At 40.6% G+C, this 16,007-nt stretch overlaps 1 protein-coding gene across 5 annotated transcripts in view; it reads left to right on the top strand.

Annotated features, from left to right (window-relative positions):
• ALMS1 (ALMS1 centrosome and basal body associated protein) overlaps positions 1 to 15,740 on the top strand; it is a 74,254-nt gene extending 58,514 nt beyond the window's left edge. For 3 of the 5 annotated variants that reach the window (XM_049792676.1, XM_049792675.1, XM_049792678.1), the window contains 7 exons: positions 352 to 460; positions 1,684 to 1,938; positions 3,682 to 3,926; positions 4,973 to 5,156; positions 5,339 to 5,402; positions 9,623 to 9,722; positions 15,307 to 15,739. In XM_049792676.1, the coding sequence (XP_049648633.1) occupies positions 352 to 460; positions 1,684 to 1,938; positions 3,682 to 3,926; positions 4,973 to 5,156; positions 5,339 to 5,402; positions 9,623 to 9,722; positions 15,307 to 15,351 (1,002 nt within the window). In that variant the 3' untranslated portion in view covers positions 15,352 to 15,739. Of the gene's footprint in view, positions 1 to 351; positions 461 to 1,683; positions 1,939 to 3,681; positions 3,927 to 4,972; positions 5,157 to 5,338; positions 5,403 to 9,622; positions 9,723 to 15,306 lie in introns of all 5 variants that reach the window. The other 2 variants (XM_049792677.1, XM_049792683.1) reach the window with 2 other exon arrangements.
• The last annotated feature ends 267 nt before the right edge of the window (positions 15,741 to 16,007 follow it).

Raw genomic sequence — 16,007 nt, 5'->3', positions numbered from 1 at the left:
CCACATTGTCCCGTGAACTTTGGACAAATGAATTGGAGGATGCTCAGCACTGTACAGAATCTTATCACAGGCAAGCTCTTGCCTACAGAAATAGTGTGCTTTTCTTACTATAATGGGATGCTGAAAGCGCATTGGTGCATGAGGATAAAGTCAAGGCTGGCTGTTGTGTGGCACAGCAATAAGACACACTGATCAGCCTGTGATAAACATCTAAATAATAATAGAGTCAAGACGCACAACAAGTAAAAGAGTGACAACTATAAATTTTTTGCTGTTTAAAACCCACTTTCTGTTCATTTCTGTTAGTATTTCAGGAATTTCTATTCTCTTGCGTGGTTTTTTTTTTTCTAGAATGCAATCTCATCAGGATCAACTTCTGCAAGCAGCAGTTCTTGGGGGCCAAGCTCTGCTCTTAGTAACAAGCGACGGACACGGATGCTAAACAAAGGTATCCAAGCAGGTGAGTTGTTGAATTCCAGACTTGTCTTTTCTGTATTTGCTTCTGCCTTTCATCTCTTTGGAAACCTTTCTCCGGAGTCTGGTGCATGTTTCTGGTGATGGGTATGTACAAGCAGCATTCTTCAAATTCACTAAAAGCATTTGAAGAAAAAGATGTTATGTTCCAATTGAAATAAGCCATTTCCTTTCATTTCTTGGTCTGCTTTAATAAGTAAGTGAGAACACTGGTTACAAGTTTATTGACCTAAGCTTCTGATCCATTTCAATAGCAAAGGTGGACTAACTGTATTTTTTTATATATTGTTTTCTCTGCAAGACATCTGTTACTCACAGAATGTATTTTGTAGGCATATGCTATTTCAGAAGGCAATTGCAGTGTTTCATATTCACCTTGGTAATATTTTGGATGTTATATTCTATTTAAAATATGGGCTGATCCTGGACTGGTGCAGTTCTGCATTTGGTTTTTTTCTGGTGGCAGTTATCAGTTTCTTCATTGCTTTCATTTACAGGCCAACTTAGCATCATCACATCGAGTAATGGCTTTGTTTTATTCATCAGACATACCACTTATTACTGCTTTGTTTTCATGTGCAAGTGGATTGAATCAGAAGAGTATTTTCATGGCTTGGTTTCAAGATTGTATTATGACTTTCTGAATGTTAATTGACACCTTATGCTTCATATGTTTCTGTTAAATATTTGTAGTGCTGTGGGCAAACCCATCTTTTACACCTAAAACACAGTTTTGGATGGGACACACTGGGTAAACTAACAGGTCCAGAAAAACCTGCAGTTCCCTTGTCCAAAATGTAAAGCTGTGTGTTGACCTGCCATTGTGTCTTTCAGCAGCAGATTTGAAATTGACTCTTCCAAAAGTCAACTCAAGTCCCAGCCAGGGGCATAGTTGGTTCAAATCTAATTCCACCTCCCCCCAGTGTGCGTATATATATACGCACACGCTTGTTTTGCTTGGGGTACTTGGTTTGCACCGCTTTAATTTTACTCAGATTATCATGTAATAACAATCCTGCAAACTCTCCTTGAATTGGAAGTAGGAATATAAAAAGTTTTGCACTTGAAGGTGGGGTAAAGAAAGTGCTTCTTCAGCTTCAAAGTAAAAAATGAGGGTCATCCCCCAAACTATGCATGTCACTCATGCTGATGTTGAAGTACTTCCAGCTGCTCTGGAATAAGATGTTACTGCTTCGTTTTCAACTACAGGAGACTTGGAGATTGTGAACAGTGGAACTAAGAAAAATACTCGAGATGTTGGTGTGACTTTTCCTACCCCAAGATCTAGCCAGCCAAATCAATGGCCACAGGAACCCTGGCATTGTGTTGATGGTAATTTTGGAGAGTCAGATGGTATGGTCACAGATCATCAGGCAGCAGGAAGCAAGAGTAAGCAGAAGGGACAGCCAGGCAATTTTTTCATGGAGAAAAGGACGAAAAGGAGCAGGCTGCATGTACCACAAGGTCAGTCCAAAATACACTTTCTCCGCAGACCAGAAAAGCTGTACATCTTGACAGTAACTGGCATAATATGTGAGGAGGATTAGCTAGGACACAGAGTAGTCTGTCTCTAGTACAGTCAGTTCTTACTCTGTTTTTAATAAATGAATTTTAAATAAAACCACTATGTCAAGTGAACTCTCTAGTGTTCTATTATGATGGCATTTTCAATCAAGCTGTTAGATGCAACCTAGCCAGTAAAGGTAGTAAACAGGAAGCAATGAATAAGGCAAGGAAAGATGAATGAGATGGGAATCATACAGATACTTAATTTTGATTTGCATGATATAAAAGGTTTTGTTAAGCTCTGAGTAACTGGTCACTGTAAGTTGTACTTACTGGTTCAGGTACTGAGGCTTTGAAGAACACATATTTTTTCAGGAGTAGGTACCAGAAGAACTAGACTCCTCTCCCCCTTTTAGCTAGAGTTGCATTTTTTGGGCTGATAGTGTAGCCTCCTTACTCCCCCCCCCCCCCCCCCCCTCCCCCTACTCCCCCCCCCCCCCCCCAAATTCCCTGTCAGTCTTCACAATGTGATAATTAAATGTTTAAAAGTATTTCCCTTAGTCATCATTCTTGTTGCTGTAGGGACAAATCGTTCTCTCTCATTCCGGTTTAATTTAGAAAATTTAGAATATCTGCTCAGAGTACTAGCTGATGTATTCAAATCCCATTATGTATGTAAACTGTGAGTAATTCTTGTATACATGTTTAACATTTGGAAGATGTAATGCATTTGATCTTCAAAAATATCTATAAAAAGCCATAGGGCTTAGGACAGCAGAGAGGCGCCTTAAAAATGTGTAATTGCTGATAAATAACTATTCTTAGTATACAGAGAAACTTGCAAACTAAGCCATCTTGTGCTTTTTCAAAACTGTTGTTTGATAAAGGCTTGCTGGTTTTCTGACACTTGGCAAAGGAATTCCTTTGAAAGTGCCACAGATGTGTGCTACAGAGTTGCACTGTTATTAAACTGAAGTGAGTATTTATTGCAGTGTTAGGCCACTGATTTGATTTAGCTAAGACCTTGGGCATTGTCATGGTTTAAACCCAGCTGGCAACTAAGCCCCACACAGCTGCTTGCTCACTCCCCCTGGGTGGGATGGGGGAGAGAATTGGAAGGGTAAAAGTGAGAAAACTCATGGGTTGAGGTAAAGACAGTTTAATAGGTAAAGCAAAAGCTGCTCACCCAAGCAAAGCAAAACAAAGAATTCATTCACTACTTCCCATCGCTAGGCAGGTGTTCAGCCATCTCCAGGAAAGCAGGGCTCCATCACACATAACAGTGACTTGGGAAGACAAAATGCGATAACTGCGAACACCTCCCCCCCTTCCTTCTCCTTCCCCCAGCTTTTTATTGCTAAGCATGATGTCATATGATCTGGAATATCCCTTTGGTCATGGCTGTGTCCCCTCCCAACTTCTTGTGCACCTCTAGCCTACTTGCTGGTGAGGTGGTGCGAGGAGCAGAAAAGTCCTTGACTCTGTCTGTGTAAGCATTGCTTAGCAATAGCAAAACCATCCCTGTATTATCAATACTGCTTTCAGCACAAATCCAAAACATAGCCCCCTACTAGCTACTCTGAGGAAAATTAACTGTATGCCAGCCAAAACCAGCACAGGCATAAAGGGCCATAGATGGGGATAGAAAATAGGCACATGTGTTGTCTACAAATCTTTATTCTCTTCTGTGGTCTTTAACAGGGATTTCATGGTTTGTCCAAGCAGAAGACTTGAAATCTGAATCTAGGAAAGAAAACTATTCCAATTCCTTTTCTGGTCCTGGTCCATCTTGGTTTGAACCATTGACCAGCACAAAGCCTTGGAGAGAGCCTCTCCGAGAGAAGAACTGGCAAGAGCATCAGCACAGCAACATGATTCAGCCAGCAGTTCCAGAAAGAGATGCTGAGAACAGGTCCTTGCGGCCGTTTGCGAAGCTTACACTACAGGTAAAGGCATGCTGTGCTATAAGGCTGCAGAGATCTCGGGAGAATTTCAAGAGTTATGCTGAATCTTGTGGAAACACTTTTTGTTCCTTCTTTTTATTATTTCACCTTTGTAATCATTGGAAGTAAACCGCGTTACAGACTGCTTCTGCTTAAAAACAAAAACAGAAACAAACCAAACAAACACACACAAACCAAATGTAACAAAACCCAGGAAAACCAACAAGTTCACTAGTCCATTTTCTTATGGTAATCTGGCTTTCCACAACAGACTATTTGAATTGATCTAATATTTCAGGGCTTAAATGTTGGCTTCAGGAACTAGAGGGAATGTAGCTGACATAATGTCAAGTCATACTTGCTTCCATGCAGAGATAATACTGTGTGATGTACATAGTACGTGATTAAAATGAACTTTAATTCATACAGTGCAAACAGTGTATGTGTTTTTATAAAAAAAAAATAGAAATATAGAAATATTTTTAAAAGAGATTGTCCACAGCAAGTGAAATGTAAATTAAGAAGTGCTAACTAAGGTGCACTTCTGAAGTTTCTTTGAGTTCAGTTGCATCTGTTCATGTGCTCAGAGACTGCCCTGTGATGGAAATTGAAGTGTGGCAAACAGAGGTATCAGGAGAACACTTTCAAAATTCCTCTACTGATCCTAAATAAATTGCTAATGTTGATGTGCCTGCTGTTTTATAATAAGGAAGATTGTAATAAGTTACAGAATCTTCTATCCTATGGGCTCAACTTTTTGTTAACTTTTTTGAGAAGAATTTTGTGTCCCTTTTGCTAATTATTAGCAGCCATGATATTTCTTTCTGGCCAGTTAACTTTCTGGTTGTTGACAAGTAGTTTGTTAAACAAGGTCTCTGAGGATCTACCTAACGTTAAGGATACAAGATTTTGTATGTTATACCACATACTACTTGGATGGGATTTTTTCCATGCTTTGGTAATGGTGTTAGATATTTGGATTATTCCCATCCAGCTGTAGGCAGACAGCATGGCCACTTTAGACTTTATTTTGTGTCATCCCATCTTAGGAGGCTCTTGCAGTGCATCGCCCTGATTTCATCTCCCGCTCTGGAGAGCGTGTGAAGCATCTGAAGCTTGTAATGGAGGAAAGGAGGATACAGAGCGTACTGCGGTCTGAACGAGAAGAGCTGTTTAATCCTCCAGAGAAAAGAAAGGGCTACAGGAATGCAAGTCACATGCTGTCCGACAGAGGTACCTTTATGGTTCTGCCCTTTATGTTCTGTAGGAATTAATGAATTTCCACATTATACTTAGGGGTGTGTGTATTGTCTATAAGAATCCATAACTTATAAAGGAGTCAGATTGTTGCAATAGTATTCTTTGTGAGAAGTAGACTTGTTCACCATTCTTTTATCTCAAAATTTTCTGTTTAGGTTTTCTGATTAGAGAAAAGAGAAGAACAATTCCAAAGAGTGAAATGGTTCAAAGATCTAAACGGTAAGGTTAAGAAAACTGTTTCAGGTAGATGGGTGACCTGAGTAAATGGGTTGGAGAGGTGGATGAAGTGTATCTGCAGTCAAAGAATTGGGTGCTGGGGGTAACTCAGCTTTTTCAGGGCAAGGTGTAGGCACCTTATCAGAGGGACAAAGCATCAATCTAGAAAATCTGAGAAACTAGATGATTTTAGAAAAATTTCTGTAACTAAACCGGAGTACTCTACTGCAGTATCTGCAATCCAAGCACTGCAGCAAATGGTGCAAGTGCTGGATCCCAAAAGGAGAGGAAATGTAGGGTATGGGGTACTGGAGCATCTGTATAGTTTTAAACATTAACAAACTAGGTAACTGGCGCAGAAAGTGAGGTATCATTTCGCCAAATGAAAGGAGCTTTATGTAAGAAATAACTACCCTCAAAGGAATACAGAGGCTTTTACCCTTTGAAAAAAGGACCTTATGATAGATTTTGCCTTATTTTTGACTCAAGTGATTTATATATAAAGTGCACAGCACACTAACAATGTATTAAAAACTTGGAATATCTATGCTACAGAGAGACCATGTGAAGGTATAATAAAAAATGGAGTTTATTGCAGCTAGATTCTGAAATGGTAGCGGGGTCAAGAGGAGGTGGTTTGGAAGAATACCAGTTGAAAAACAGCATAAATACTTAAAAGTAAATTAGAGACTCATGAAGTTGTCTCTGATAACTTGTAAAGTTACATAAAAATATAATAATACTGTAAGTTATTTAGAGTCAAAACAAAACAAAGGTCAGGAGTGTACCTCGAGGCAAGGGATACTTCTAAGTATTTGGGTTTTCAGCGTATATGCAAGTGCTTTGTTGCATTGAAGTCTTGTGATGTCCATGCTACGTGCAGGGAGGGTTTGTGCTTTGTGAAAGGGACAGTGCTGTGGGCCAGGACTGTTCTACAGCACCTTTATTGGTAGTAGCGATAGGATGGAGCGCGCCTCAGCAGGTTTGCAGGTGACAGCAAACTGGGAGGACCAGTCAGTATGCCAGAGAGTAGGTCTGCAGTTTCTAGATATCTCTGCAGGCTGGAGGAAAGGGCTAAGAGGAATCTTATGAAGTTCAACAATAACAAATACCAAGTCTCTCCTTGGGACAGAACTGCCCCCCCAACCATGGACACCCCCCCTTGGCAGTGTCTGAGGACAGACTGCCTGTGGAGTGGCCCTTCGGGAAGGGGACTTGGGGGCCTGACAGCTGGCGGAGAGCAAATTGAACACGAGTCGGCAGCATGCTCTTGCAGGGATGAAGGCCAGCTACACACTGCATTTCATGCAGGTGGAGGGAAGTGGATATTCCCTCCGCTTGGCACTTATGGGGCCACAGCTGGATCCTGCCTCCTGTTCTGGGCTGCCAGCACAAGAGAGAGGTCAGCAAAGTGTCCTGAGTCTGGTGGAGGCCACCAAGGCTGTCAGGGGGCTGGAGCACTTGGTGCATGAGGAGAAGCTGCGGAGGCTGGGATTGTTTGGCCTGGGGGGGAGGAGGCTGAAGGTGAGGATCTGGCAGTGGTGTTTCCCTGCCAGAAGGAGGGTTTAGAGAAGGCAGAGGAAGAGTCTTCTTGGAGGCGTACGGTGACAGGACAAGCAGCAGTGGTGATGTGTTACAGCATGGAGAAATTCTAACTGGAGACCAGGAAATCAGTTTTTCATGAGGAGGGTGGTGAGGTGGTGGAGCCTGCATACTTGGAAATAGTCACAAGTTGAGAGGATGGGGGCTGAGTAGCCCGTTCCAGCCTTGAAGTTAGTCCTGCTTTGAGCAGGAGGTTGGACTAGGTGACCTCCAGAGGTCTCTTCCAACCTCAGTTACACTGATTCTACAAAATATCTACTGGAATACACAATATATAAAATACATCCCTTGATATATATGCTGGGAGAGTCAAAAAATAATGTTTTATTTCAGTAGCCTTTGACATTTAAAAGTATTTTTAGGGCGTTAATAGAGAGGTGGCGGAAGTGGTAAATATACCAGTTCCCCAAGGAATGCATGTCCACATGTTTGAGCCGAAGCAGAAGGATTTGGTTTCAGGTCACTTGGACTCGGCTATTGATGTATCTGAACTCATATACTTTCAGAAACTGATTTCATAATAACCAAAGTCAGCAGGACTTCTATGGAGACCGATTCAGGCAGTCACACTTGGTGATTTTCTTTTTTTTGTTCTTGCTGCTGTCATACTCCAGCTCTCAGCTGGAGCTGAAAAGTAATTTATTCTGTACCGTTCTTTTGAAATCCACACCTATAATGAGTGCAGAAGCTTTTTCTTTTTCTCTGTGATGGTATAAATGGAATTTCTCATGGCAAATTAGCTAGAGGTAATGAAAACAATTTTCAATTCATTTATCTATAATTCTGCATTGCCCACATCTTGCTCTAAACATCTTTATGGTGGGATGATTTGTCAGGGGTAAATCCGGATCTTTCCTTGAGTGGAACCCTAGAATGGCAAAAGCCTTTAGAGAATGGTGAGATGGTAGTAAAGCAAAAGCCCAAATCTTGGAGGTATCCCTGCGCCCCCATCCAGTAACACATGCAGAGACCTAGCACCCTCTGCTGCCTTCCAGCAAAGCATAAGAGGAGTAAAATAAACATAAAAATGTGATTTATTTTTGTTTTCTATAGTGGTAATGTGGGTAGTGACATATTTAGAAAAGATGACCTCCTAAGGACAGCTGCAGACAGAGTAGGAAAATAGGGATACACAAGAAGGTAGGTCACTGGAAAAAGTGCAGTTGCTTTTTTGTGTTTTCTTGGTTTTTTTGGTGTTGGATGTGTATTTGCTTGCTTATCTATTCCACTGTGAAGTCTGGACTGGTAAACATTTGTGTGGGGGACTGTAGAAGCTACAACTGTGTATGGCTCTCCCTAGCTGATGCTGGTGAAGTAGACAGGAGGTAAAATTCAGTACTAATTGAGATTTGGATTTGATTCCTTGCTTTCTTGATTTCTTGATTTTGCCTACTTAGTTATGTGTTATCATACAGCTTCCTATTACTTTGTTTTCCAGCGAACTTCTTGTCCTTCTGTCCTTTGAAACATACAAATGACGCCTAACTTGTACTGACTAAATAGCAAATGGGTACAAACTGATACACATTTGCCTCCCTTGCTTCTCTTGCCAGTCTGAAGTCTTACTTATTTTCCTGCTGGAATTAGTACCAAGACAGCTGTCAAAGATGCCCCTCCTGGCTGGTGGGCAGTATTGATTTGCAATGTTCAAAATGGGCTGTGCTGAAGTCATTTCAGATAATACAAGTTGAAGGCATAGATGTGTTGAAAAATATTTGAAGTGCCAACAGTAATTATGCAAAGATACTATACTGACATAAGAATGAAACAGTCTCTAAAAGTTCTGTCTTGCTTCAAATATTACAGGACTGAAATATTTGGACATCATTCTTTTCCACCTCCCATAAACCACAATGTTTTTGAAGCTGGATATTTTTTGGCAACCACTGTCATGAAATTAGTAAAGCTTTATGATCTTAAAGGAAGATTTCGGGTTGTCAGTGTGAGCAATACACTGTCATCCTAGCTCTTGGGTCCCTCCTCGAGATGGTAGCATGTAAAACAGATTAGAATAGTGCACTGACTGTACTGAGCACCAGTCACCTTCTATTCACTTCAAAGCATCCCTTGCTGTTCGGCTCTGGTATGGGAGAAGTTCAGCACTGGAGAAGACAAAGCATTCATCTAAACAGGGCAACAAAGTTGAATGTCGAAAATATTGAAAAGATGCCTAAATAACTTAACTCAGGTTATTCTTGGGATAAAAATATTGCTATTGGTGGATAAACATGTTACTCAGACTCAGCATACTCTCAAAGCAATGGGGCTATTCTGTACTGAAGATACTAAGCTCTACCTTTTGCAGCTCGGTAATCATATCAGCTGTATGGTCATTTTAATGTTATAAATATTGCTTTTAGGAGGTGCTGCTTGTAAGAGAAAGGCATTATGGGATGTGGGAATTTCTGGTATCACAACTGCTATGTATTCCACATTTTCCCTGTGTGACACTAGTAAACCCCCAAATAAATGTTTCTATGATGTGGTTGGCCGGTAGCCTTAAACAGAATGTGAAGATAAAACAGAGGATTTTTTTTTTTTTTTTTTTTTATCTCGGTAAGTTCCTTCCTTCAAAGTCAGTGTTTTTGACTTTTTGTATTCTTTTTGTATTTACACTTAAGGATCTATGAGCAGCTGCCAGAGGTGCAGAAGAAGCGAGAGGAAGAGAAGAGAAAAATGGAATACAACTCATACCGCCTGAAAGCACAACTTTACAAAGCGGTAGGTCTTCTGGTTAAATATTTATACTGTAACATTTTAGAAGTTTTTTTTTTTCTTGCGGTCACAAGCATTATAGTAATATTTACTAAATGTTAATTCTGTGGTATTCTTTTGCAACTTCTAGGTGGTTAGGATATATTAACATTTAATCAGGGTCAAAGCAGTCAAGCCTAGCAAAATGTGGAACAAAAAATCCCCCTTCCTAACCTGAAATCCTTCCAGTACCTACACATGCTGTATGGAAAAAAGACAAGGAAGCATGGTCCTGATTAAAGCATACAAAAAAGGTCTTGCGCAGTCTTGAGGGCAGAATGAAGGGATTGTGGAGCATATTTAAAGAAGATATTTCATGGATAGGCTCTTTGACTTGAAGGCTGCTGGTTTTGCTCTCGTGTACCCTTGCTGTAAATGGATTTAGCTTACACAGTTCACAGCTCACTTCGCAACCATGGTTAGCAAAGCATGGAGTCATCATTCTTAATTTTGCTCCAGTGGAGAATTGACAGTCCTGATAGTAATTTGTTAACTTTGGGGGCTGTGGATTTCACCATTAAGTGTTTGTTCAGCTGATAGTGTGGTCTTACCGCACCGGCACTGATCAGCCAAGGATCTCCTGTGTCTGGCAAGCTGTAGAACAAAACAGTATCCCTAAGTGTGGGTATGACTAACTTTGAACCACACTTATCCAGCTGTTCAAGAACAGTTTCTGTGCTGGGGCCTTACCACACAACCAGCAGCAGAGCAAAGGTGGGGTGAGGACTCCAGGATTTTGGTCAGCAGGAGAAGGAAACAGCGGGACCCATTTTGCTGGGTTACTCTAAGACTCTGCTGAATCCTGCCTCATTCTGCCATGAAGCAGTGAGATCCCTGCGGGGAGCTGCTTCTGTCCCAGCTAACAAGTGCTGCTCTTCCTCCCTGGCTGTCCAAGTTGTGCAACACGTGCTTTGCATCTGTCTGTTAAACAGAGGTTTAATTATTGATAGAAAGATTGAAGAGTGCTGTGCTAGAGACTCGCTTGTGTTAAGCACAATAAGTAACAAGGAAGAGAGTCTTCTGTCCTTATGCCCTCCCATGCGCACACATCTAATTATCTAGTATTTCTGCGTAACAAGCGGTATCAGTTTATACACAGTAATTTGATAAATGTCCTGATAAAACAGAGGAGGCCCATTTGCCCCATCTGAGAAGTGCATCTCCAAAACTGACCAGTGTATCACTGTTCTAGCTGTTGTAGGCATCCATACGCTTAAGCTTTCTCTTAAGACTTAAGAACTAAAAGATGAGAAACAACAGTTTGCAACAAACAGGGAGGTTCTTACCTTCTCAATTTTTAGTTAACCCATATACCATAAAACATAGCCTTCAGGAGAACTCTGGCAGCAGGCAATAAACTGCATTACAAGCCTCAGTGGTTTAAGGACATGCATTAAAAATGTAAACTGATTTTTTTTTTTTTCCATCTGGATCTTAAGCTTGCACTTCAGTTTTAGCATTGCAACTCTTTCCTGGCTGAGTTGTCCTACCAGAGCTGGAATAATAGGGTTAGTTATTTGTTGGGAACAGCAGTAATTGGATTTTAAAAGTCAGGGCTTGTAATGCAATGTATTATCCAGAATACCTTCCTAATCTGATTGTGGGTATTTACCACTAGAATTACTTGAATTTGATGCTATACTTTTGCAGGGTGTATTCAGGACACTTTTTAATTTTTTTTCACTCGTCTGAGAGTCTCAGATGCTGGTACAGTAAAGTCTTAAGAGTTAATGAATGCTGGCAGTTGTCAGCTGGAAGCAGAGAGGGAATCAGATCAGAAGTTTTCTATACAAGTGTGGTTTTGATTGGAAGAGGAATGATGATTCATTGCAGTAAATATTGTAATCTTTTTGTCTTCCTTGATGATGGAGAATAGCTGCAGTAAGTAGCTGTAAATACAGTGAATGGTTTGTTTAGAATTTGGCTAATGTGTTGCTGAGAGCATCAGTTTCTAAGCGGATCTGATTATGCATGAAAAAAAGAAACACAGATTTTTTGGAATGACTCCAAAGATGACATAGGGTATTAGGAGAAGAAAATGGCTGGTACAAAAGCTAGACTGAAAATGTGTGTAATCTAGGGTTGTATCATTTAAATGATCTGTAGCACTGTACCCAAACTGTGGTCTGAGTATCTCTCATAGTGGCAAGTTTGTGAACTGCTGATGTAGAACAGCAGATCAGCACTCTGGAATAGATCTGACTCTTATTTTAATTGCAGTCACCTGGAGGAGTCCTGTAGTGCCTTACACAAACCTAGTAGGGGACAGTTCCTTCCAAGATCATTTGGCATGTATCCAGACATATCTTTGGGAAAAGAGAGGCAGGCAGGGGAAGCTGAGTGCCCTGCTCAAATTTGTGTGGGGGTCAATGGTGGAGCTGGGCATAGTACTCATATTCTCTGACTCCCAGGTCAGTGCTTAGTGGCATGACCTGTCCCTAATGAAACTTCTTTGTCCTTCATGCTTTGGATTTTGACAGGCTAGCACTGGTCATCTTAGTGAGGAAGGGATGTACTCGTGCCCCAGCCACTCCAGAGAGCAGCCTAGTAGCTTAAACTGCTGGTGAAAGTGTGTGCTGATGCATCCTGTTCTGCAGTGTCTGAGGCCTACGCATGTATTTTCTTGTCTGACTTTCTGCTGTGCAAATGTTAATACCTGGTAGAGGAGCATTAATGAAACAGCTGGGCAGGTGAGCATGTCTTAAACTGCCAGACCTGTTGGCTTAGTGAAGGAGATTCTGAGCACTTATTCTTCTCTCCCAGCACCTGTAACTGAACACTTTGTTGTAATAGTGAAGTGTGCTTATATCCTAAGTTTATTACATATCAGCCGTGATGTAATACAGTGCTGGGACGCTGGTTGCTTCTGCTTCTGTCACAGATACCAAAAGGGTAGACATGTAAAAGTAAAACTACGTGTAAGCCTCACTAATAGCAGTACAGCTGGCTCTGAGGATGGGACTAGCTAGCAGTACAGTGTGCATACCATTTCTATAGGGTGTGAGGGCTCACAGGTTAGGGGTGATTCATGTTTGGGAAGGAAAGGAAACAAGGAATTAAACATGTATATACACTCATACCTGTATGTACATCAACATGGACAAGCGTTTGCTGAAGGATCACCTAAAAGTGAAATCGTCACACCAGAACTTAGAGGTATGTTAGGTATAACTGTATATTGATATAATTTATGGGTCAATACTTCAGAAAAAAAATGAACACCAGCTTCTAAAAATGTATCCCGAGGAGTAACCAAACAAACAAAATTGTATGTTTCCAGTGTGAGCAACAACTGCTACTATGTGGGACATGCTGCTCTCTGGAGGCAGCGTATGACTCTTTGTTAGCTGTAGGGAACCAAGGATAATGATCTAAAATTAGTGTCCAGGTTGAGGGATGACATGAAACCGAGTTTATTTTGCTCAAAATAGGGCCCCAAATTAGTGAATATGTATGAACAAAGTTCACTTACCTTTTGTAAAGTACAAGTGAAAATACTCACACAGGACACCTGAGAAGTAAGGGCTGTCAGTGCTTGTTTTAAGGTATTTATGTGCTACTGTGGGGCAATGCAGTGGGAATTGAAGAGAGAATGAAATAACAGTTTTGTTAGCACTGAGTGAGGATGAGATCCTCGAGAGGAAACAGTATGGGCTCATACGTAACTGGAAACTTATCAAAATTCCTGTGTTAAAAAGCAACTGAGGGTTGCAAAGGTATTCTTAATTTTTCAAATTGTTAAATAGTTACCTTTATTAAGATAGCAAAGTTATTTTTATCACAGGATGCACATGGGTCTGGACTGATGTTCTGTTCCAGTACCCCTTTGCTTTTATACTTCTAATTTCAAATAGAGCATTAAATTATACTAGTCAGATAAGGGAATGGTGCATGCCCCTTAATTCTGAAAACTGTATGGTTGAGACAGATTTCTGATCTGATGGCAGCATAAATCGGAACTTTCAAGCCCAGTGAAGTGAAAACGAATTTTATGAGTTTTATCAGATACAAATTCGTTCCATTTCTGAGGCTTTTCCATTAGATGTAGCAAGTTTGTAATTTTTGTAAATAGGGAGCATGGGAGAAACATCTATAAAGTAGATAGCAAAGTTGTTAACTTATGTACTTCCCTCTACCCCTTGAAAAAGAAAAAATATATTAGCATTCAGGAACACTAAACACTTTTGTTTATGGATGGGACATGTCCTTTAGAGCCTATGCAAGATAGATAGGGGCCACAAGGTGTCACTACCCCAAAGGGAAAAGCACATGCTTCTAGAGGTGTTAAACTGAATTGCACTTTGCTTGCTGCTTTACAGTAAGCTTTTTTTTTTTAACGTTTATTTTCCATCCCCTTGGCTACATTTTCCCTCATGTCAGCAACACGTTAGGGGTTTTTGGTTTATAGTCAGTTCCTGGAAGTGGAGCAAAGAGGGGAGATAGCATCTAATTGCTGGCTGGGTTTGCTTATTAGATTGCAGAAGGGCTTGTGAGCTGTAAGGACTGGTCAGAGGTTTTTGTGGTGTGAGGTGTTTTGAGCCCTTCCGAGGCTTTGTGAAGTACTGGGGACAGAATCCACACTGAGATTCACGTCAGAAGCGTTGCTGCTTTTTATATGTATGTATGTAAGCAGAGTACATTCTGTATTGGTATATACACTATATATAGTTATGTGTGTATAGTATATACTGCATGCTCTGTGTGTGTGTATAAAGAGCCGAGCTGTGCATTGCGTTCCTCTGTGTGATGCAAAAGGTCTCATCAGGTAATGGCTGTATCATTGCCACTGCTGTTAGTAATACACGAGTTACCCAAAGCTCTTACTTTATCCTACGCTTCTCTAAAGCCACGTAATATGTATTCCATACTTCAAAACATCAGTGATCTGCCAGCTCAACTAGCAGAATGATGTGGTGTTTCGTTATCTGGATTGCCTGTTGCCATAAGAACGGGTCACACTAGCAGGTGCCTGGGGAAGAATGCCATAACAGAGCTGGCATTAGCAGTACTTCTCAAAGATGCTCTAACAGTCTGGTGTGATTTGCATCCGAGGGGCTTTGAATCTATCTTTGGATTGGTGGTGGCTTTTTTTTTTCTTTCATGACTTTGTCCACCTGCTTTGTGAAGTGTAAACATCTGGTGTTCGCAGCACTGGAGGGCAGAGTTCTGCAGTTTAACTGCACAAGACTGGGTCTACACACAGTGTTTTGTTTAATCTATTACCAGTTATTTTCTATGCTGCTTCCCCCGATGTGGGTTTGGTTTTTTTTGGTTTGGGGTTTTTTTGGTGGTGGTTTGTTGTTGTTGTTTTTTTTTTTTTCCAGAGCAGTCTGCAATTAACATTTTCTCTTCACCTACTTCAGGCTACTCAGGATTGTATAGACTTTCATCTCTTCCCCTCAGTCGTGGCTAGTGAAGGATGTGAAGAGTCCTAATTTATTCAGCTGTTTATTGTAGAAAACACTTTCTGTGTCTTCCACTATCTTCATGCTTAGGGTTTTTGATTTTTAGAGGAATAATACTCATCTCTGTCGCTTTGTTTTTCTTTCAGAAAATCACCAACCGTGTCTTAGGAAGGAAGGTGCCTTGGAACTGATAAAGATCTCCTGTTCAAACGAACGTGTACCTACTTAGTAAACTTGCAGCATAAAGGAGATTGTGATGTGAAAAAGATAATGCAGTAAATACTTGTGCCGTGTATGTTTCGGGGTATTCAGTGTTGTTACTTTTGTACTAACATCATCTTGCCATATTTGAGAATCAATCACTTGATATTTAAATAAATGGCTGTTTTTTGTAGTGGTATTAATGCACTTCCAAAGTAAACATAGTTTGGAAGTACTTGGTTCATAATACATTTGTAATTACCTGATTGGAATAGCAGTTTTATATATTTATTTTAAATTGGTTTTAACAATGATTTTTTAATTTCCTATCTCAATGTAGAAAACTTACTTGTAATGTTTTGTACTGAAAAAAACCGTTAAATAAATGACATCAGACCGGTTTGTAGTAACTATTGCAGCAATCATGAGATGCGTCTTCGCTGTATGCATGGGAAATATCTAAAGAAACCAGGCCATAATTGCCTCTTGCTCTACCCTGCACAGAACTTAAGAGCTTACAAGGTAATTGTAATGGCTGTTTAAACTGGACATTATTAGCACTGAAAGAGTGGAGGGGTTGTGACTTCACTGACCTTTCGCTTGGTTTGCTGTCTTTCAGTATGACCAGGAAAGTCTAATTAGAGAA

Source organism: Accipiter gentilis, chromosome 3 (genome assembly GCF_929443795.1).
Source record: "Accipiter gentilis chromosome 3, bAccGen1.1, whole genome shotgun sequence".
Classification (NCBI taxonomy): domain Eukaryota; kingdom Metazoa; phylum Chordata; class Aves; order Accipitriformes; family Accipitridae; genus Astur; species Astur gentilis.
Note: the sequence above shows the minus strand (reverse complement) of the source record. Positions and strands in the feature narration are given on the sequence as shown.